This window comes from Barbatula barbatula, assembly GCF_947034865.1.
Source record: "Barbatula barbatula genome assembly, chromosome: 17".
Classification (NCBI taxonomy): Eukaryota; Metazoa; Chordata; class Actinopteri; order Cypriniformes; family Nemacheilidae; genus Barbatula; species Barbatula barbatula.
Genome location: NC_136780.1, coordinates 6,402,750 through 6,426,901, shown reverse-complemented (window position 1 = coordinate 6,426,901; position 24,152 = coordinate 6,402,750). Strand labels below are relative to the sequence as shown.

General features: G+C 39.3%; 1 protein-coding gene across 1 annotated transcript in view; it reads left to right on the top strand.

The window, feature by feature from the left end:
- Positions 1–3,621, top strand: part of huwe1 (HECT, UBA and WWE domain containing E3 ubiquitin protein ligase 1) — a 37,589-nt gene extending 33,968 nt beyond the window's left edge. Inside the window, exons 76-82 of the mRNA XM_079478068.1 lie at positions 438–578; positions 936–1,223; positions 1,427–1,532; positions 1,653–1,770; positions 1,867–2,048; positions 2,358–2,548; positions 2,752–3,621. Coding sequence (XP_079334194.1) covers positions 438–578; positions 936–1,223; positions 1,427–1,532; positions 1,653–1,770; positions 1,867–2,048; positions 2,358–2,548; positions 2,752–2,854 — 1,129 coding nt within the window. The 3' untranslated portion in view covers positions 2,855–3,621. The remainder of the gene's footprint in view (positions 1–437; positions 579–935; positions 1,224–1,426; positions 1,533–1,652; positions 1,771–1,866; positions 2,049–2,357; positions 2,549–2,751) is intronic.
- Positions 3,622–24,152: the final 20,531 nt, after the last annotated feature.

Sequence of the window (24,152 nt, the reverse complement as noted above, 5' to 3'; positions counted from 1 at the left end):
TTTCCAAACAGCTGCTTCGAAAAATTTTCACGTTTATTTTTGTACCAATAGCTCATTTTATATTTTTGCATCTCATTTTTATGTTTCCTAAATTTGTCATTGCTTTTAAATTTAATAATTGTTGTATGCAATTTACTGTGTTTCAAATTGTAACTCTATAAATTACTAAGAATTGATGGATGAGGCTAATTACATAAAAACTACTGCAGTAATGAGAATTGGGAGAGTCTAGGGGGATCTGTCATGAAAATGCCACAATTCCAAAAAATAAATATTGGCCCAAGATTAGGCTTCCTTTTTTTTATACAAAATATAATCTAATTGTATTTTATCATAGGAGATTTTTCCTTTACTTGGTTTATTCTTTTAGTCCGCAACTTTCTTTCCCTTGTTTTTCTTGGTTGAGGCTTTATTTATCTAATAAGTGTCTCTCTCAGGTATTTCCGCCAGGAGTTGGAACGTTTGGATGAGGGGCTGAGGAAAGAAGATATGGCAGTTCATGTAAGAAGAGACCACGTCTTTGAAGATTCTTACAGAGAGCTGCACCGCAAGAGCCCAGAGGACATGAAGAATAGACTGTAAATCTCCCACTTTTTCTAATTTTTTACACAAGCATACACTTGCCTTTATAGCTAGCTACAAGCAGGCCTTCCATAGTGTCTTTGTATATTTATGTATTTATATTTTCTCACACGCACACTATTGGTTAATGCCTGTTTTTGCAAGACAGAGACATACCAAACGTTGACAACATAACCATGGAAGTGAGTGCCTCAGGTAGTTTGCTGTGAATTTCACATGTATAGATAGATATGCAGACAAGCAGGGGACCACAGTGGGGCCTGCCTTTACCCTGGACTTTATTTTATCCTCAAAGCAGTGGTATTCATTATTTGTTCTCTCTTTTCATTCTCTCTGGTCCTCTTTGTCTACAGGTATATAGTATTTGAAGGGGAAGAGGGTCAAGATGCAGGCGGTCTGTTAAGGGAGTGGTACATGATCATCTCCAGGGAGATGTTCAACCCCATGTACGCCCTGTTCCGCACATCTCCTGGTGACCGGGTCACCTACACCATCAACCCTTCCTCTCACTGCAACCCAAACCACCTCAGCTACTTTAAGTTTGTGGGACGTGTGGTGGCCAAGGCTGTCTATGACAACAGGCTTTTAGAGTGCTACTTCACACGCAGTTTCTACAAGCACATTTTGGGCAAGAGCGTCAGGTACTTGTGCAAGTTATTTGAGTTTGTTTAGATTGCGGCTTATATTACTACAATGCAGTATTTAAAAAATGTGATGTAGATTCTTCGCCATAGATTTTTTTCTTTTTTTTTAAGCACAAGATGCTTATTACAATTAACCTGCAGTTAAAGTATTTTTACTAGTAGTCAGTAAGTCTAAAATGTATTTTGAATTTGTCCCACAGGTATACAGATATGGAAAGTGAGGACTATCCCTTCTTTCAAGGTCTTGTTTACTTGTTGGAGAATGATGTGTCTACTCTGGGCTATGAGCTGACATTCAGCACAGAGGTACAGACTGTATTTGAATAAAATACCTATATAAAATATAAAAATTTGCCTGTAATTAATTTGGAATTAACAGGCATGGTTATTACTATTAAAACGTTATAACATGTTTTACACTCGCAGGTCCAGGAGTTTGGCGTGTGTGAAGTGAGGGATCTGAAGGCTAATGGGGCCAACATCGTCGTCACTGAGGAGAACAAGAAGGAGTATGTGCATCTGGTCTGCCAGATGAAGATGACAGGTGAGTGTACACTTTAATAAATGTCACTTCTGGTAAGTAACGTGGGCGTGTTAAAGAACCTGTCTCACGAGACTGAAGCATCTTTTTGCTTTGCAGGTGCAATTCGTAAGCAGCTGGCCGCCTTCCTGGAGGGCTTTTATGAGATCATCCCCAAGAGATTGATCTCCATCTTTACAGAGCAGGAGCTGGAGCTGCTCATCTCCGGCCTGCCCACTATCGACATTGACGACCTCAAGGCCAATACAGAATACCACAAATATCAGTCCAGCTCTATCCAGGTACATCCATTCATAAAGAATACATTAGGGTGTGGTGCAAGATGCATTTCTGCACATTAATTCTAAAAGTTATGCATAATTGCTATCAAAAGGCTATCAAAATGTCTCAATTCACAAAAAGTTTATCTGCTCACATATCTGTGACCATGCAGATACAAACTATATTTCATGCTGAATATTTTACTAAGAAATACAAATGAGTTGCCTTTTTCCCCTGAATTTCCACGTTATATTACTAACAAGTTAAAATATATAATTGCAAGCGTTATTTGACCCAGTATTGTTTTTCTGTCTTCTCTCTCTGTGCAGATTCAGTGGTTCTGGCGCGCGTTACGATCCTTTGACCAGGCTGACCGGGCCAAATTCCTGCAGTTTGTTACAGGCACATCCAAAGTACCTCTGCAGGGCTTCGCTGCTCTGGAGGGAATGAACGGTATTCAGAAGTTCCAGATTCACCGGGATGATCGTTCCACTGACCGTCTGCCCTCCGCACACACATGGTAAATGAACACAAGTGCCTTGATGATCTTAAATACGACAAATTTGTTATAAAAGCATGCATCTCTAAAATCTGATTGGATGTGCCACATCTTTTCTATACATTTAATTTTACATTCACATAAATTGAGTTATGTAGAAAATATTTATTAGTGTAAGACATGGCTCTGTGGCTAACCAACTTTATTTTACCTGTCTTTCCCAGCTTTAACCAGTTGGACCTCCCAGCATATGAGAGCTATGAGAAGTTAAGACACATGCTGCTGATGGCCATTCAGGAATGTTCAGAAGGCTTTGGACTGGCCTAGAGATTCTCCTTATGCCCACCCCTCCCCACACGCAAACACGGATGTAGACTTACATGTTGTTAACTTATGACACACACATGCATATTCAAAGTATCAAACACAAGGCCAAGATCTACTTCTAATCCACATAAAACAAACAGTTGGACAGGTAAACGAGTGACAGATTTGCCTACTACACACAGAGCCTCTCATCGACACACCGGACTGTATTTGGTATGTGTGTCTCAATTCCTTCTTACATTACAGAGCCTGATAGAGGATTACAGAGGATATCTGCGGACTAATATAAAGATTTTCTCCATTTAGTTTGGTTTCTCTGTACAAAAGGTTTGGGAGTTTATTATGTTTAATCTTTTTTTGTTCTTCTCTGGCTGTTTAAAAAGAAGAGATGGCTTTTGTGTGTGTAAAAGAGGGTGGTTGTATCTCTCTGGGAAAGCAAAAAGTTGATTGTCCTCTGATGCTAATGTGTGACCTCACTAGCTTTGCAAATGGGAACTTTAATTTTTGGGAGGGGGTGGACGAGGGAGGGAGAGAACATGAAATGAGGTTTGGTGAACCTGCAGATGTGCATGGATTTTCAGAAGGGGGTCATTTTTAGGCAACTTTTGTGGTATTTTTGGAGAGGATTACACAGATTTAAGAAGTGAAGGACTGAGATGTTAAACCGCAGAGGCTCAGACTTGTGCGGTTATTGCCCAACTGCTGACACAGCCTCTCAGCAGCTAATCAGAAAGTAAATTGCTACATAAATAAATGCATAAAATGAGCCCACTGTGTCCACTAGTGGTTTTATGATATATGCCTTACACCATGTGCACTAACATGTAGGAGCAAATATAATTTATCGGTTAAAAAAAATAAATGTCCATCCAAACTAACTTCACATGTGCTGGCGTGCTCCAAGTATTAAACGCTCTGTTCTTCATTCTGAGATGTTTGAGGAAATCTTGTCCAGTTATTTAACACCTGTTTTGAATCTGATTTATGGTTTTTCACTGGCATTTTTAAGACCAACTTCCACTGTTTTTGCATGGGAATTGGTGTGATGTGTCATGAGTGTGCAGTGGCTCTGACCATCTGGACCTTCTAGATCCCATGCTGGGAATGTACACTGTTAGGATATGGTTCATCAGCTACTATCATCTCCTCACTCCAGACAGCAGGACTCCACTTGCCTAGAAAGACGTCTCAACTAAATGCAGAAGCAAAGGTGAGCGGGGATGTTGGAGCCATATAGGTGTACGTTGAATTGCCTTTTTTGTTTTCAATTTCTGTTTAGAGGTTGCTCACCATTTTCAGAATGTGCTTAATATTTTGCTATGCATCCCAAAATGAAGAGAGTAGTTTTTCCCCATGTTAAAGTGCTGTTGTTTTCACCATGACATGAATGCAGATGGAAATTTAATGCAAATAGGATGCACTCAACTTAAAGAAAATTACAGCCGGTTTGGCATCACTTGCATGCATTTTTTATTAAGTGTTTGCTGTATATGCAAGTATGAAGTCTTACCTTTGAAGATGTTTGAGACCATCATGGGCAATTAGGACAAAAAAAGTAAGCCCTAAGTTTCACATCAAAGTGTATTTGCTGTATGTTCAAAAGATGCTTAAGATCTTAAGCATTTTACAGACCAGTTATGCTTTGCCGCTTTAAGATGTTGTAAATATCTAATAGTTGTCCAGTAGGGGGAGTGACATGCTTTTATTATATTTGCATAATTCGGCAGTAAGTTTCAACTTTTGTAATATTTTCAAACATTTCCTGTCGTATTAAAAATGAATCAGTTATGCGACCCGAGTGCACAATTGTAGATAATCTCAGACCTTTTTAAATAATGCAGATTTCTTGTTCCTCTTGCATTATTGATGATACATATTGATTAGTTTATTGCTAAACAAAGTATAACAATTGAATCATTGTAAATACGTGCATTAGCGAATCATACGTTTTCTGTTTTCTTGGACCGATCCAGATTTGACAAGAAAGCTAGAGGAAATATGACATAAGGCCAGTTCATTATAAAAGAGTGTGTTTTTGAGAAGCAGCCAGAGTACTTTCAGTCTATTATAGTATAATGCACTAAACATATACAGTGGTAAATCAGCCTGATTATTGACTGTACAAGGGAATATATGATAAGGGAATACATGGACTGCTGTATTTCTGAAGCAGACTGAAAGATTATTCACTTAAAATATGCATTCCCATTTAATCAACTTTTTACTGTGCAAAACATCCGGTTCAGTGCAGCTGTTATTAAGCTGTGAGTAGCTTTATTCGTGTTATAAAAGTTTGTCATAGGTACTCTACAGTTAACTTCTAGCTTTGATAAGTTAACTTACATAAGTATATGTCACTGCTGTTCCATCAAGATCATCATTCATGTACAACGTAAAGACATGTTCCTATAAGCCAGTTCGGTATTTCTCAAAAAAGTGTCTTTCTGACTCCAAAAAAATGTAATTTAAATTTGATTAGTATTCTCAGACATTATTACATTGTTACCAATAATAATGGGCTTGAATCTTGTTCCTTATTTAATGATTTTATCATACTACTTATTTGCATAGTTTTCTGTCATTGGTGTAACACCAGTGACAAATTCCCATGCAAGTAAATTTTTCAAAATGATGGGCAAGTCACCACAAAACCAGCATGGTAAGGCACACTTTATACATTATAAACATGATTTCTTACAATAAAAATCCTTCATACTGACACAAAGCAAGGCCCGTGACGCTTTTAAAGAACCACACAAAAAAACCTACATTTTAAACAAAATTTCTAACTTGTATTAAGGGAAGTGAAACTCACCATGTGTTTGCTTTAAAGAGCATTTTGTCGACCTTTGACCTTGTAAGTACGTTGCTTTGCATTTTATAAGGTCCTATACTTGTGTTTAATTGTTACCTTAATGGAAATGAAATGTCTATACACCATACAAAAGAGTTAAACATAGGGAGGTGGATATGTTTTTTCTAGTACAAATTAAATTCAAATTCATTAAAAAAAAATACTTACATTTACATTTATTCATTTGGCAGACGCTTTTATCCAAAGCGACTTACAAGTAGTTTTATACAGTGGTACATTACTGCAGAGCAATCAGGGGTAAGGTGCCTTGCTCAAGGGCACTTCAGTCATGACCTGCTGGCACTGAGATTAGAACCGGCAACCTTCTGATCACAAGCCCAACGCTCTAACCATTAGGCCACAGCTGACCGTTTAATAACAATTATCATAATAAAAAGATGCCGAGTTGCGTATTAATGGTAAAATCGGATGTATTTTTGTTCATTTGAAAGCTTTTTACATGCCTGTAAAGGAACAGGTTTGTGACCATTTTGGAAATGGCCCAGGTAACAAATTCAAAAACATGTATTATGCGGGCCCCCTGTTTGTCTCTAAAAACCATAAAACACGACGGGTCCCTTGCAACCCAATATTAATTCAATTAAAAATGTCATCACATGTCCCACTAATCAAGCTCTGCTCACTTCACGAGTCAAAGCACCGCCTTTAAAACGTTTTCCCTGTTTTGGATTCAATCGCTTTTCTGCCTTTGCTCATATCAGAGACTTGCAGAACATCTTTCCACAAGAACAGAAACAGAGGCTCGCATGACATCATAGTCAAATTAACTTCTGAACAGACTTCGCATTCTAGCAGTGCCATTATAAATCAAACACTCCTGTCTGACTTCCTGTCTAGCTCTGTTCTCTCATCTCCCTCGCTCCGTATATTCAGAGCCGGTTTCTTCTGCTGCTGCACAAGAACCACAGACGTCATAGCTTGCCCCACTTTACATCCAGAGGAAACTGCTTCCTAGGAACAGAATGAAACAACCCCCTCCTTGTTGTTTCCGTGTGCATTAGTGACCACAAGACTCGATTAACCAAGATCATCAGTCTATTACAAAACAGCCGGCAGACCTGAACATCAACCAGTAATGCAGACGGCAAAGTCTCCTTGACTTTTTCCAGTTTACAATATAAATGGCCGCAGTACAACATAAGACTGGTTTTGAGGTCACTGCTGAAGCTATGTTATTTGCAGGCAGCTAATTGATGAATTGAATTTATTAAAATGAATGTGAGGTCATGCTGATGGTTTGACCTGATATTAGTCATTTAATAGTAATTGAAGGGTAATGACAGAGGCGGAGCTTAGCCTGTGGCTTCTCAAGCTAATGAGGTAATGTTGGATCAAAACTCATACTTAACTGCAATTAGGCAGTCATGTTAAAATGTAACTAGAATTATGCAGTCAACTCATTTGTGTTTTTTGCTGAAAAATTTTTACAAAAGCATTTTCGCAATGTAAATTGAGTGCAGTTTTTACCTATTTAAATAAAAGGAGTTTTTAAAATGAGAGTCAGTCAATCCCATGGGAAGTCAGGTTGTGCATGTGCTTACAAAACAGGAAAAGGTTTATATCTGGCATATTTTAAAGGTCCAGTGTATGAAATAAAGTGGCATCTTGTGGTGATGTTGCGAATTGCAACCAATGGCTCATTGCGCTCCTGCCTTTCGAGATGTCATCACGTTTTCGCACCCTCTTTGTCCGTTTAGGGATACTGTAGAATTGGCATGGCGAATTTCCATGCAAGGGCACACACCCTGTGTGTAGATAGAAAGAGCTCATTCTAAGGTACCGTAATAAAACATAATGCTTCTTTATGTAAGGTCTTTAAACACCTCGAAAGACATGGTGACATTATATTGCACTTCTGTCAATAGATCCTCCAAAAATTACACACAGCACCTTTAAATCCATTTCCCAGATTTTGTCTTGATTCCCTTAACAAAGTCATTAACAAAACACTACTCACCTAAAACAGTCATTTTAAGTCATTTATGATAATGCATGCAATGGTTTCACATACAGATTATCTGCTATTAGATCTTTATTGTGCCACTCTTTCAGATTAAAGCCCAGCTCTTTCCTACTAAAATTCCCAAACAATTTGGTGGGTGACAGTCTTCTTGTGGTGCTTGCAAATCGTGCTTATACAAAGCAGCTGTTTTGCATGTGCTTTTGTTATGGCATTTGATGGTATTAATGCAAACTGGCAACTCCCTGCACAAGATTTTCAAAATGTACCTTCAAGCCTCATTTGTCCTGCCCGATTCCCTTTTTATAGGATGTGCTTGTGGATCTGTCACAAATCGGGGTCCTTTAACAGAAGGCTGGGCGATATTTTTCGGTTAAAGGGTAGCGACTGGTGCTTTTCACCATTTGTGTATCAAGAGGCACTGCAGGAATGCCTCTTCCTGTGGGTTTTTACGTGTGGCATTGAATACGCAGCCAGGTAATGTCACACATAACAAAGAGATCGTCTCATTGCACATTTATTCTGGTACACCTTAGAAACACTGACCTTTACTGGACCGTCGTTTCTGCTGTGTGCTTGCATGCTGTGAAAGGTTTGTTTCGATGAGAAGATAGGAGCACGTCTGTGACACTTTAATAAAAATAGAACCAGTGGTTTATCTGGAGAACTTTTCCACCAAGCATGAGAATCTATGGAAAAATCTGCCATGTCGCTTCGTGTCCCTTTTCCTCGTGGGTCAAATTGTTTGAGATTCATTTGCTATTCAACCATTCACTAGTTTGAGGAAGCCTCTTTTAGTCACTATATATCAGGCTCTGCAGTGGCTGAAGAGATTTAAAGTAAATCAAAGTTTTTCTCACTCTTGTTTCACTCACTCATTTGTTATCTTTCATCTACAGTACGCTGCCACAAAACCTTTTTTTCCTTCCAAAGAGGTATTGTTTTAAAAAAGATTTGAAAATGTGTGTAGCACTTCTCATATTGTGTCTCCAAGATTAATCCCTTTGTTTTCCTACTACTATAAGATGTGAAATGTCAAAATGCCCCAAAATATTTCTCTTTCAAAGAATTTTGAATAATTGTTTTACACCATTTGGCATTTGTTCCTTTATTTTTATTAAAGATAAGTAGATTAAAGGGATAGTTCACTTTCAAAATGAAAATTCTGTCACCATTTACCCAGTTGTCATTTTAAATCTGTGATTTTTCTTTCCTCTTTTCTTCCCAAAACCCAAGAGAAGATATTTTTTAGAATGTTGGTAACCAAAAACTGTTTGTCCCCATTGACGTCTTTGTATGGACACAAAACCAAGTCAAGTCCAGTTTCAAAATACCTTCTTTTGTGTTCTGCAGATGAACGAAACGCTTACAGGTTTGGCGTGTAACAAAATACAGACTTTTTATTTTGAAGGTGAACTATCCCTTTAGGTAAATGATGTAGATTGATGCTTAAATCTCAGGAAAAAGGCAATTTGAGTGAATGTACCTTGTTTAAAGAAGTGCTTAGATAAATTAAAATACAAGACCTAAAACAGGTTAAGACTGTGTTTTTTTTTCAGTCTCTATCCACATTCCTGTCTCGTCCGTTGCAGCATTTGATCCTGCTGTCATGAGGAGAGAGAAGGACAGACAGAAAGCTTTCCAGTACCACCTTACAAATGCTGCATAACAATGCGCTAATTAGCATAACATATATTTCCCATCCTCATTACTTACGCCCACCAAACCACCCGCAAGAAAGCTTTAATGGTGCTGTAGAAGAGCTCTGTGCATTTAACATGTCATCACTCCTCCGCATGACTGACTCTTCCCCCTCTGCTTCAAACAGATCCTGCCAATCACAAATGAAATCACCGACATTTTTCGTTTGGCACCAAGGGAATGCAAAGCTGAAAACAAGATAGACACAATAAAGAAATGGTCAGAGATTGAAGGCACGGAGCAAGAGGAAAAAAAGGGTGATGTCACTGCCTCCACACGGCAGCCAATCGGAGCGGGGGGAGCCGGAGAGGGTGTGTTTTCCTCGCACTGCAGCATCAGCAGTGAAGGGAGGCCACAATCAATCTGACACGGAGCAAGAGACGCAAGAACCTTCAGGGAAGCAAGAAAACGGCAGACGTTCAGAAGGGCCGGAGGAGGACGGAAACCTGAAGCCGTTTCAGATCTGCAGAGGTAAGAAGAGAAGTTTGTCTGTGAGAAATGTCAATAGCGTTAAGTGTCTGATGTATGTCAAACCGAACTGGTTTGTTTTTGCAGATCAGTGGTGTTGGTAAATGTTCACACCTTTGGGACTGTAGGTGTGGTGAGGTGGAGTGGGTTTGGTCTGTGATCTTTGAAACGGAATCTTTTCCATTTAAATAACTGCAGCAATTGTTGTTTTTGTGCATGCCATTATGGTCTTCACAGCAGGCGAATATAATTTTTCTTTACTTTGGCATGTAAGATGAGGACAAAAACCCTGAGGTGTTATGATAACTGACGATAATTTCTTTGTAGGTGTATTTGCATATGCCGTTTAAAAATACTGCCTCCATCCCTGACTTGCAGTGTCTCGTAAACAGATACAGTTCTCTTGTGGGTTTGTACACATCCCATGTGATTACAGCAACAGGCTCCTCTATTTTCATCTTTAATGCAAGACTGTTCATATTAGTGCAAGTTGGTGCACGTCTGCATATGATGGGCAGGTTGCATATTACCATCAATCCAGTCTTAATATTGACCTTGACGTTATCCAAACATTATCTGATGACATTTAATAACGCTGAGATCATAGATCCACTGTTTGTTTGGTCCATCTTATTTTTTAATCTGTACTAAATTATACATGTTGTTTGTTTTGATTACATTGAAGAGAAGTCCATGTTTTATTCGAGTCATTGTCGTATTAATAATGTATGTATTAACACCAGGCTATTGGCCCATCCTCCCCCATCATTTTGCTGGGCTTTGTAATTGTTAATCACTCATGAGACTAAAATGGTGTTGAGTGTTCGGTGGTCTGCAGTGCTTCCCCTCGCATTGGTTGCGTCGGGGGTCTGTGCGTTAAAGACAACAAATAACAATGCTTTGACGGGCCGGATGGCAATAGGAAATGTATAAGAGCGGTTGATTTGGGTGGGGCCTGCATTTATTTTCCAGCTCTTTAATGCAGACACACACTCACCTGGCAGTACGCCAGCATGGTTGATTTAGGGTGGGTCTAGTTCACAGCGCTCAAGTTGCAAATCGTTCATTCTGTTAGGAAAGTTTGTGCCATAATGTGCTTTATGTATTATGGCTTTTACAAAATAAACATTTCAATTACTGCCTTTTCATAGCTAAGGAGACGAAATTGATTTTCTTGTCATTTTTGAGTATTGACATTGTCACAGATGATTCTCTTGATACGATGATTGATGTAGAGTAGGAGATTATTTGATTAAAAAATGGATGTGGATGGATGAGTAATGTTAGAATTTATTAAGAAATCTCTGTATTTTAATAGTATCTTTTGGTGTTGGCAGATCTATGCACAATTTGAGATTGTTTAGATATTTTATGAAACTCAAGCAGAGTCGAATGACAAGCAGGAGATGTCTTGGAAAGACATTTGGGATAATAAAGATATCTCATCCATCTTTTATTCTTTCTCACGTGATACCACAGCATCACCATGGCACATATCCTCAGTTTATCACCCTGCAAAGGAATTTCAAGGATTTGCCTGTCGCTATCACCAACATTGACTTTCCAAGATAAATCACTCGGAATTGATTATCGACAAGGTGTCTGTAGACTTCACAGAGGTGCTTGGATCCATAACTGCAGACTTACGGAAATAAATACAGCACTGTTATCCATTCTCTCCTCATAAACCACATTCATCTTACAGTCTCTGATTCTTGCTTTTACAGTACCTCACAAACACCGTCTGCAAAGAAAATTATGATCTGCCACCGTGAAATCTTCTCCGTAGAGGCCCAGGCTTTAATTGAGCTGTGTGCACAGATGGATGGACTATCTAGAGAGATTTAGGAGAGATGAAAGAAGAGAGGACGGGGTCACGTTTGACAGGCAAAGCCCTTGCAGGGTCCGATAATATATGTGCACTTCTGCTGTTTGAGAAGAGGTGAGGATCAACCAAGTGAGAGAATGGGTGCAAGGTCAAGAAGGAAATAGGCTACAGAAACAAGGAGGGGCCTATTAAAAGAATGGCCAAGGAAAAAAAACATTACTCTCAGTATCCGTCTCTTTAATAGCCTGCATTTGACGGCATCGTTGCAGCATGCATTGAAATAACAGTGGTGTGGAAATACAGCTTTTGGTAAATGCAGTGCATCTGTTGTGAATGCGGAGCTCTGGGGATAAACAGCACAGCCCGTTAGTCTCCACAGCCACCTGTTATTGCCTGAAGGCCTCGGTGTCGCTGGTACATCCTGTGCCCACAACACGTGTGGCCGGGAAAGATCCGCTGCTACCACTTTGCTCAGGGGCGACTGCCACTGAGAAACGGACACATTAGTTGAAGTCATTTGCAATGTCTGGGAAGGTTGTGGTTGGAGTGACTGGAGTGCAGATAGCAGTTCAGTGACTGTGGCAGGGCAGACAGTCGAAACAAGAGGTGATTTTAAAAAGCGATCTTGCCAGCTAGAGTCGAATGTGCTAATAGATGGATGGTGTCTGGATGTCTAGCTTCTGCAGAAATGTAAAATTCCTCAAGACAAGTTGATGATAAGTAGCAAAATTAGCGCAGAAAAATTAAAAGGATGGTTCAACCAAAACACAGAACAACAGGGTACCCATTTACTTCTATTGTATAAACACAAATTAATGGCTACCACTGTTGTTCGGTTACTAACATTCTTCTAAATATCTTCTTTTGTGCTCTGCTGAAAGAAAGTCATACAGGCTTGACAAGAGGTGAGTTAATGATGACAGAGTTTTCATTTTTGGTTGAACTATGCCTTTAGGCTTGGGCAGATGTGGGAGATGTTCCTCTTTGACACTCTTTTGGGCAGATGTTACACTTTGACATTCTTTTATCCAATGCATTGACATTAGTTAACAGAATGACCTTCATACAAGTGTTGCCCAACAAGCCAAATATTTGGAATCTTACTATTCTGAGTGAAGTTCAATGATGGTCAACGATGAAGCCCCACAAAGAGCTTTAAATGGTTGGCTGAAGAGAACACACTCGAATAAATAAGAGAGTGAATTTCATCTGTAACTGAATAAAAAAAAATTCAGTTTTAATGTGAAAGTGTTAGTTATGGAACAAAGCCATGTCTAGCTTTGAATGGTCCACTTTATAACTTTACCTACATTCGCAAGGGATTTTTATTTGCTCTCCAAGGCCGTTTTTTATTCATGCATTGCCAGGCAGAAAACACTTCTCTGAACTCTAATCAAAGTAATGGCTTCTACAGAATGAATTGCATTTTTTTAACTCCGCATACAAAGCTTCACAAAAAGGAAACCAATCGTGCAATTGAGACGGCCGCCGGAATTAACTACGCTGACAGAGGTCACTGTAAATCTGTGAGATTGAATCACCAAAAGCCAGAAATAAAATTTGATGATAAACCAATATAGTAGAGTCGTTTTTTTATCTCATGGGACTGACTAGTAGACTTTGACTGCAGAAGTTAACAGGCTCCTCTATTCAATTCATGTAGGATGAGACCGCCAACTAAGCAACAAAAAACTGTAAGAAGAGAATACAGCTGTGCTAAAACAAGTGCAGCTGAACCCGCATTTCCTCCCACAGTTGGGCGTTTTAAAGCCATGTCTTTGTCTGACAAACACCTCCCCTGTTCCACTTATTATCTCCTTTAACTGAAAGACGCATTATGGACCAAATGAATGTTTGAACTCCACATGAATCTGTCCTTTTGTGAGGGGTCTTTATTGTCTCGTAACGTGGAGGAAATGTGTTGTCTATTGAGATGTTGTGAGTAGTCATACTCATAAGTTTCGGGAACAGCAATATAAATAGTTTTCCAAACTAATTAGAATTTTAACAAAACCTCCATGTGATGCCTACAGCTGACGTTACTCATATTTGTCATATTTCTTCATATTTACAGTATGCATCACTGTGATGAGAATCTGGTGTTTAGAAGATTTTTCACGAGATGACCCCGCAATGCAACGGTTGACCATATTGTGCCCGTGGGCTGACAGTCTGCTATATTAATGACTGGAAGGATGTTTTTAAAAGGATTATAGATCTGTGGGTCCTTCATCATAATTAACAAATAATACTTTTTTTGGGTCGAATCGCAGTTATTAAAAAAAGATTCTTATTTATTTTTATTATGTATTATAATATCGATTTTTTTAAACATATTATAATTTTTTTTATTCATTTCTAATTATATTATTATTTTAATTTGAACATTTTTAAATATTTTGAGGACTTGATGTATTTGGAATATGTCTGAAAGGTTCAGTCTTGGTCTCCATAGGCCTAGTCGTGGACTGGTTCTAGGTGTTGTTTTCCTCTTCTTGCTGCCATTTTTTCCTGATCTTTTCTCTTAAACTCTTCTTTTTAGTCCATTGCTAAGACTCCGATGGAATCTGTGAGCTGCTGTGTGTGGTTTTGTGACAAGCCTGGGGCTTTAAGTGTTTGCTCTTGCAGAGTGAAAGCATTGTGTCAGGCATGATATATTCATTACTGCTGGATCAGTGCTCCAGAAAGTGTGATCCACATGCACTCCGCTAATTTAATCTCACCTACCGTGTCTTTCTATTTCACACTGCACACGCCAACCATCCAAAAACACACATGAAAGATGTGCATGGCGGGCCAAGTCGGGACCAATGAAAGACACAACACCGCCTTTGCTCAGAGAATCCATAGGGTTCTGATGGTTGATGATTATTAATGGAGAAGAGGAAAATTGAATCGCCTTTTGGGTGTCTTTCGTGTTTGAATGCATTTGAAAGAATCAGACAGTAATTGAGGTGTCAATGCATCAATTGTGACTTCCTGCATAAGCGTCAAGTTCTGTTTGACTGAACCCACCCACTTTTGTTGCTAGACAGTAGGCAGCGATCCTGCCCACAGATGTACAGTATAAAAGACCAGCACTGTGATGTATACACTGCAGCGTACAGTATCATTGTACAGCCCCACCCATCTCAACACAAGCAAAACTTTTACAGATGCCTTTTGTTTACGGTGTTGATCGCAGTGTGTTGATTTAAAAAAAGACAAAAGTTGACTAGAAATAAATTGTAGTAATATGCTCGACTGTGATGTGTTGTGTGAGTACTTTATCACCTACTCCTTGTTTTGATTTTCACACCAACAACACTAACACAATGCAAATTACATTATGCAAATTGTCCAGTAATCACCGACTGTGCTTTGAAAGGTTGTTGTCAAACAAAGATGTTAAAGGGATTTTTCACCCCAAAATGTATTCGCCCTCTTGTCATTTCAAATCTATATGACTTTGTTTCTTATGTAGAGCACAAAAAATTAATTATGACAACTGCTGGAATGGGTACGCCATTGTTTGGTTTCCAACATTTTTCAAGATATCTTCTTATGTACCATAGGTTTGAAATGACAAGAGGGTGAGTAAACGATGACAAAATGATCCTAGAAACAATCTCCTATGTAAATCACACAAATAGTTATGTATTTACAGACATGCTCTCTAATATTTTATTTCTAGCTTGTCCTACTCTCCAATATATACATTACGTTTTTTACTAGAAACGTTATCACACCCTAGTTTGTTTGTGCAGTGTGTGCTGTACCTTCTTCACAGGTATTTCCACTTTCACCAGCTCCATCTGGCATATCATGCATTCTTGGAGGCAGTAGATAACAGTCGATTTGCCCCTGCAGTGGAGAAGTCTGTGTGACTGCACTGCACCACTGCAAAATTAACCGCGCTATCTCACTTCAGGGAAAAGGAACGCTGATAAACAACAACAAACTTAAGATGTTCTTCCGCATGCATGCTCGGAATGAGAAACGGCAGATGAAAGGGCATCAGCATGAAGCGAGAGTTATGTTTTACCAAGGAGCTAGTGGTGGCAAATTGGGGTATGCTGAAAAATGCCTTTATCGTGGGACGAGGGGAAAAGAAAGATGCAACGCAAGGAGAGAGATCAGATAAAGGGTCTTAAAGCATGCTAACAAGCTGACTGCGGTAATTATGCAGTCGGACAATCGAATGACCTTAGGGGGAGGGGTGGGGGCTCAGGATGAAGACGCACATTATGAATGAGAGAGTGTCATGATGGGACAGGAAATGAGCTGTTTGAGGAGAATCAGGGGAACAGAACTGTGAGGGGGTTGACAGGGAATAAGTAAGGAGTTGATGCAAAATGAATGTTAATGTGGAGGGAAAACAGGATTTTTATTTAAAGAAGCTGCGTGTGTGTGTGAGAGAGAGAGAGAGAGAGAGCGAGAGAGAGAGAGAGAGAGATATGATGCTGTGTCAATTAAAATGTCAAAGCTGACAGTGATAAACTATGACAAACTGCATAGACACACGCACACATGATAACGTAAGCAATCACACACACTCCCTGCTGGAAATAACCTCCTGCTTATCTCATCAGCTTCTGACGCTAATTAGAAAATGTCCTTTAGCTGATTGAAAAAAATCTTGCATGGCAAACTGCTAAATATTTACACTATGTAGTCTAACTTCCCTCTCCTTAAGGCTGAAAGAACACCGCTGCGTCTGTTGTCAAACACTCCCGGTTTCCTTCTCACACGCTCACCCTTCCAATATTTAGTCTTGGTCTTGGTTGGTTTCCTTCTCCTGCAGAGATGCGACTGCTGAACCACCTGTCTGGTTTATTTTTATAAGGATTAGACACGCATTTCAATGCCCCTCTTGTGTACCAGAAACTACAAAGAATTGTAAATTCCTGTGACATGTAAGCTTCTGTTGCTACGGATGCGGTTCGCACGCTCCGTTAAGCATCGTGGAAGGCTTCCCACTGCAATCTCTCCACTGGTCGAGCCGAAGTGGATCTGTCACATAAACCGTGATGCTCGTAACTCGATCATCTCTAATTCCATTGATAATGTCTCTCATTGCTTGGATGTGGAAGTTGGCTAACCTCGTTTTGAAGAATAAAGGTTGACTCGGGGTCGAATATGCGGACCAATCCTGAATCGGGCATCTTGAACAGAATGGATTATGGACCATCATGAAATCTTAATTAAATTAGAGGGATGATATGGCGGGGTTTTCTGGCTCTTTCGTTCTTCCATCTGTTCTATCGTGTGTGCGAGATTTTTTTTTGAATGTCAGTGGTTTTAAAAAGGCTTGCAGACAGAAGGGAGAAATATTGCTAAATGCAAATAGTTGAGCGTAACTATCCATGTAATTGTGCGTAGTTTGAATAGCAAAATCTTTCAAACACGCTAATGATGGGTTTTGTTGCTTCTGTTGAAGGCTGTACATCCAGTCAAACTCATGAATTTCGTCAGCTTCAGAAAACTCAGTATACAGAACGACAACATGATGTCGTATGCCTTCATGCAAATCAATTATATATTGAAATGAAATAATTGTTTAATAAGTAATGAATGTTGTTCAATTCCATTCCTCTTTTGTTAATGTAAGAATGTGCATAATCCTTTATTACGATACTTTACAAAAAGGGGTCATCATTAATGCAATTGTTTACAAATGTGTTTATATAATTAAATCGATTTTTTATCGTTTTACTCCCATTATGTTGTTTCAAACCTAACATGTGGCCTTTTCTTCCCAATTGTAACACAAAATAATAGTTGATCCTGCCTGTGTTCCTCTTACAATGTCAATGTAAAATTCATAACATTCATATTGGTTTGAAACCACAAGAGGGTGAGTAAATGATGACAAAATGTTTAATTTAATGATTTCAAAAAGGACCTTCTTCTTAAACCAGTTCTGACCCGCTGGATTACAACTGGTTTCAGATCTATGTAGCCAAACATTCGTTCTATGGAATTTCAGCTGGTTCTGTAACGACCGGGAAAGGTCAGTGCTGTTCCCTTATGTGCTCTCTCTCGCTCTCTCGCTCTCGCTCACTCTCTCCCGCTCTCTCTCGCTCAAGAAAGCAAGGACAGACTGCCCCAAGATTACTGATGCGATTGGAGGTGGACAAGAAGGAGATTACAAATACGAAAGGCTTTGTCACATTTCACACAGTCCACAGAGTAGCCTACATAAAAACTAAATTGCGTGCTTTGATACCAAACATTCTGAAGTCCAGTATCATACCATGACTTGAATCCAGGCGGGTTGCTGTAAATAACGGCGCCTTTGATGGGTCTAAGTCAGCGAGTGTCGAAAGAATGCGACCGCTGAGTCTGAAATGGAGCGCTACTGTACTTGCTCTCAGTCATAATTAGATTCGCCGCTGGGTAAAATCATCCTGTTATAGGGACATATTTGTTGGAGGAGGATGATGGTATGACCTATGGGCAGCCATGCTAAAAATCACTACATGATTGATTTCAACCAGACTGCAAAAGAATGGGTAGTTTATATCTTTTGTGTTAAATTAATCTGAGGGTTTGAGAAGTTACACACGAACAGTTTCAACACATGTTTAGGGAAATAAAGTGGAAACAATATGTTTGTTGTTGTCAGTAGGAAGTTAAGGTCTCTTGGGTTTTATTAATGGAACACAGAGTACAATCTGTTTGTACGGTGATGGAGGATGTGTGCTGAGTGCGGGGATGCTGAGCGATACAGAAGCTTTTTAGTGTCTCGCTGATGACTAGAGAGAAACAGACATTTGAGTGGGAAATGGGAAGTTAGAGGAAGCGAGATTAACTGGAGATATTGATGGAGACGGCGAGTTAACAAGAACAAACCCTCCCACCTATATGCCCTTATCTTATTATACTGTATGTGGGAGCTTGACATTTAAGAAAGTTAGATGAAGACATTTCCTACAAACATTTTTACCCATAATTTGGCTATTTGGAAAGTATTGCATTTTATGTTTTAACAGTACTAAAGATAACAGGAAAAGTGTCAAAATAAAACGTATGTTCAAATTGTTTTACCACTTTAAACAACGAACATAATACAATGCTATGTACATTTTAAAAGCTTTATAAAAACGTTGCATACAGTTACCTGTTTTAGTCAAAACTAAACACAGAGATACAACAGATTAGAACAACATGTTTGAGAAATTTTCTCTACAGCTGTGATATTTTGCAATACAATTTTTGGGATGGTTCTGAGCAGTTTTCTCTTTATTTCTCTGAATGTACTGAGATTAGAATGCAGTGAAAACCCATTAATTCTGGTTTTCTAATCTTCTGTAATATCTATCAAATGTGTTATAATGTTGAAAAATAATATCGCTGGTCTTTAAGCAGATGACAGCAATACAATAATGTTCTGTACCAATGACAAACGTTTTACACTCATATTTTGTCTCAGACAAAATCTGCTGTGACATGCTTTGTGCGTGAACTTCAAATTCTTTAAGACAACAGCAACATTTCCCAGATTATATTTCAGTATACAGCAATGTTCACCATAATGACTATTTGTACATTAAGTTCTGTTCTGCAAAGTCATTAATGAGCAGTGTATAAAATTACATTCAATAACAACTAATACCAGTCCGATCCTTTCACCTGATTGGACAAGCTACATTCCAAAATGCACTATGACAGCCCCATGTTTTATAACAAAATGTACTTAAGATGGTTATATCGGCTGTACGCACCTGGCCCGAAGTTACCTTCTGGTCTTATTTTGGTTATAATATAACAATTTTAATTATTAATTCATATAAATATTCATGTGCATTCATATTTTATTGTATATAAATTATATTAAATGAAATTAAAACTACGCAACCGTTATGGATTCTTTGTGGAGGGCTACCAGAAGTTAAGTTTGGGCCACATAAAGTGTGTTTATGTTGTTGCCGCTGAAATCGTCTATAACACTGTTAACAGTTTTAATCTTTATCAGTGATCAGACACGATGTGCACTGCCTAGTAACACTGTCTGTCCGTCATGGTATTAAATTGTTATAAGCACAGCAAAAAAACATTGACAAAGGTACAGGCGGTTTAAATCATAAGAAAATAATTTCACATGTGGCCAATTTACAGATGTGCAACTCCTCTAATATTGCTTACTTATACTTAGCAGATGTGCAGTGTTAATACTACTGTATGAATGTACATATTAAGATGGTTGTCTGCTTCAACCATGAACAGCTTGAACATGAAATAAACTATGTCATGACAACCATCCAGGTGCTTTGGGAAACATAAGAGAAAAAAAGGAAGTTGTGCCAGGAAAAAAAGAGCGACAGATGAGCAGAGAGAGAGGGAAATGGGGGAAGGGAGGTGTATGGCTGCGTGCCGCTAGAGTCAGAAGGTTGTCATGGTGATTGGTGTGAAAAAAGAGACAGGCAGGCTAGTATTGACACGTTGCTAGCGTCACAGTATTGGACAGCGCTGCGGTCCGTTCTCCATCAGAATACATAATTGTGTTTTTTTACACTGGTCTCGGCTTAAGCATCCTGTTCAAACGCACGAGCCCTTATGGTATGGAGTATGGCATGACGTATCCATTTCACAGCATACTGTCAAGCCAACATGACCCCATTTTCTCACTATTCTGAAAAAGACATTTGAATGGCAGTCAAATCGGTTCAAACTGATTTCCCTTGTCATCTGTTGTTCAGAGCCTGATGTGTGTGCGTTTGTGTGCATGTGTGAGAACTGGAAAGACATAAATTGGTTCTAAACGTCTTCAGTGCAGATTAGATCCACACAGAAAAGCATTAGCACATTCAGAATAAATATCTCAACTCAATCTTCACATATCACTTCTCCACTCGACCTATGGAAGACAAGCAGAGCCTGCAGGCGATGGTGACTGCTCACCCATTACATTCTCTCTCTCTATCTCTATTCGCAGTTCCCGAGAGATGCTTGCGTCGATTATATCTGGAGCACTTAGGAGCATGCAGTACTTTTACAACTTTCAGCAAAGTTAATGGAGCTGGTGCAGACAGGTTCCTCTGGTGAGCATAATCGTGGGGTTTAATGATCAGAACATCTGATAATTTCAACCGCATCCTTCCGTTTACCTCGGCCAATTTTGTTTCACTTTCATGTGTGTGTCTCTGAATGCAAATCCTGTGGCATACTAAAGTGGGTCTGACCTTGACCTGTCAATACGTCTCGTTTGCATATAAGAGCACTTATGCAGATGAGACGTAGTCTAGATTCACCTGCCGATTTTTCCATCCGCTGCAGCAGAAGGAATCTTGGTGATTCGCCTTTCGAGATAATGAAGCAAGTTATGGTGCGTCATGAATAATCCAAAGCTAAAATGGCTGATAGCGTCCAAGACAAATGGACTTGAATAACTGCTTGGCTTTGAGTACTTGGATGGTTTTCCTATATAGTGCTTTAAGGGTAAGTGCTTTGCATTTACATTTATTTATTTAAAATCCGATCTGCTTGCATTTTCCAACGTTAAAACTCTTTCTCCTTTTTCAGCTTTATATGCGCAGACAAAAGTATTCAATGTTTAGTTTCAAAACACACCGTTTGAGCATCCCTACCTCCCTTGAGATTCGAACCTATAGCCTTGGTGTTGCTATTCTGCTCTACCACCTTTTGAAAAGGCTCATCATGGGCGTTGTTCTGTGATGCATGTTTTGCAGTCTAATAAGGCCTGGTAGTGTAGAAGGGCTGTCCATCAATCTAGTTTGGATGAGGGTGTGTACTGTGTGTGCGTGCGTTCCCCTGGGGAGCGTCTGACATGGTCCCCACGTGTCACACGACCCCTCGACAGCTGCTTTCCCCCCAGTGTTCTCCACTTATCGCTGAACCCAGGGGACCTCTAACACCTCCGTGCACGCTCATGCACACTTACTGACAGCCAGAACCCCATCTCCATCACACGGGAGCCCTCAGATTGTGAGCCAGCTACAGCACGGGGGATGCTAATGATATGCGCTCGTACAATTGTGTGGTCCAGACCTTATTAAGGATGAATTGAGTTGCCGTGCTCAGAGATGTGCTGGGTGTAATTATCCTGTGTTGGGTTGCTGTGACACGCTAATTTTCTGTACTCAATGTTATTGTTATGTTAAAAAAGTGTTTTTCAGCCTTTAACAAGGTTGTTGACTAGGCTATTTAAATTAACCGAATAATATTTTTTGGCCGGGTGGGGGGGACTGTTTAGCACAAATGTGTTGTAGTCTGCAATTGCTTTCTCTTCTGCTGTGTTACAGTAGGTGGCTGTCTTGAAAGTCATTGTTGTCCTTTTAAATGATCTGTGTCTACATTTTTTTACAACAGTATCTGAAGGTCCCCCACTTTCAAGTTACCCAAGAAAATATTGTAGAGCTTGAAAGATGTCCGTTTGTTATTTAAAATAACCAAACACAAATAAAAAAATATTGTTTTCATTTAAGTGTATTTTTAATGCTTGTTTTGTCTTTTTCTAATTAATTTAAAGTTATATTGAGTGATGTTTGGAGACCCCCTGGTTAAGAAACAATGACCTATGGACTGGCAAAATTCTGAAAAAACATTTTCCCAATTTAAGGTCCAATGTGTATTTTTTGCAAGATCTATTGACAGAAATTAAATATAATGTACATAACTATGTCCAGGTGCCGCTACACTTCATACACTGGACCTTTAATCTCTTTCGTTGTTCAGGTGGTCACGTTCCGTCCAGACATTGACTTATCGGACTGCTCATACAAACCAATCAATGTTGTTAGCCACATCGTGTACTCTTCAGAAATCAGCCAACCTATGGTTTCCATATGTATTATATATCAGCGCTCTTTAAACTTAGATCGTAGAAACCATTCAACATTCAAGAAGAACAAACCCCAACTTTTATGTGAATTATTTAAATCTGTCTCTGATTGGTTCATTGCCTGGGTCAAATGCCCCATTCTATGTCTGTCAGTGTAGAACACTATGTGTCTGTCCACAGCAGACAGCTCCTTTAAATGCCCTCAACCTGTCTCATCGGGTTCAATCCTGACCTCCTTGACAGCCCCTGAGAAAAGCAATCCAGGCTCAATACAGCTGGAAAACATCGGGTTCTGCATCAAAAGAGAAAAATCTGTAGCGATGGTCAAAGTCATGGTTGAATTTAGACATCTGAGACGCTATATACTACACACCAAAAAGATGGTCGTCCCTGACACAAGTGGACTGACGGGGAGTATAGACAGAAGGTCAGTGGTAATGGGTTTTCCGCTTAATTTCATAAAGCTATGATTGCCGCATTTACAGAGCTAATGTTGACTCCGTGTAGCTTTTCATGAGCCCGACCCCCTTCCCACATCTGACTCGCATCTGTCCCATGCTAGCATGTCACTCGATGAGCTTTAAAGCAACATTTGTCATATTAATTACCTCTTTACTGTTGAATTTCTCAATGTCTTTAGAGATTAGTCATCGTTGCTGGTTCGTGGAAATTGGGTAAAATTTGTAATTGGGTGACCGGCCAAGTGTGCATGTCATGTGTCGTCCCAAAGCACCAGAGGTGTTTCTTTAATGAACGCTGGGGTTTCACAGGCTTAGTATGTCATTCCAAATGACGCTAACAAAGTCAATGTGGCCCATTAGATGCGAATCTGTGCCAGTGAATCTGTAGGCGGTTGTTCCAAACCAATGAAGTGCTTTGATTTGAACTGTTGACATCAATTTACTTTTTCCCAAAACAGTATTAAAAGAAAAACGTCATTTTTAATCCACGAGTAGACTGTACAATTATCCAGTTTGGATCTGTAAGAGATTCAGTGGTAGTTGTAAACAAGTATAATAAAAGATCATTTTATACACTATATGCAAAACATTTTTGGTGCTTCCTTGTAAATGTCAGCGAAACCGGCTTACTAAACCTCTTAAGATCTGAATATCTACATCCATTACCAATCCACATGGAGCTACACATGTTGCTGTCAGCTCTATAAAATTTTGTGGTGATCCCCTTGTTATTTTTCTCTAAACGTTGTCATTTTTTAGAAACCATGTTCCCACGTTTCCTGTGCACTCTTTCCGTCAATACATTTTTAATAGTATTATTCAATCAGAGCATCTTTGATCTTGGGGCGTCTCTCCCTCCCATCCCCCCAAACTCTGTTGGAAACGTCTATACCCGCATTTCAGACCTAATGAAACACACTTCTTTACTTGAATTATTCACAGCTTCTTTTATTCCCTCTGTTTTTATTGTGCCTTAAGGGAACAACATCAATAAATAAAACCTGGTGGCTGATCGCTCTTAGAAAACAGACTGATACAACAGAACAGATTTTTTTCTGGATTGCCTGTCATGTCATCAACTGAGTGCTTTACAAAGCAAAAATTTTATCTGTAGTGTGTGTGCAAGACTCAGACTTTAAAGCATACAAGTGTATTACGAACCTGCAGTCTTTATCATACAGTAGCTACACGATTCCCTATCAGATTCTGCGTGTGCACACGT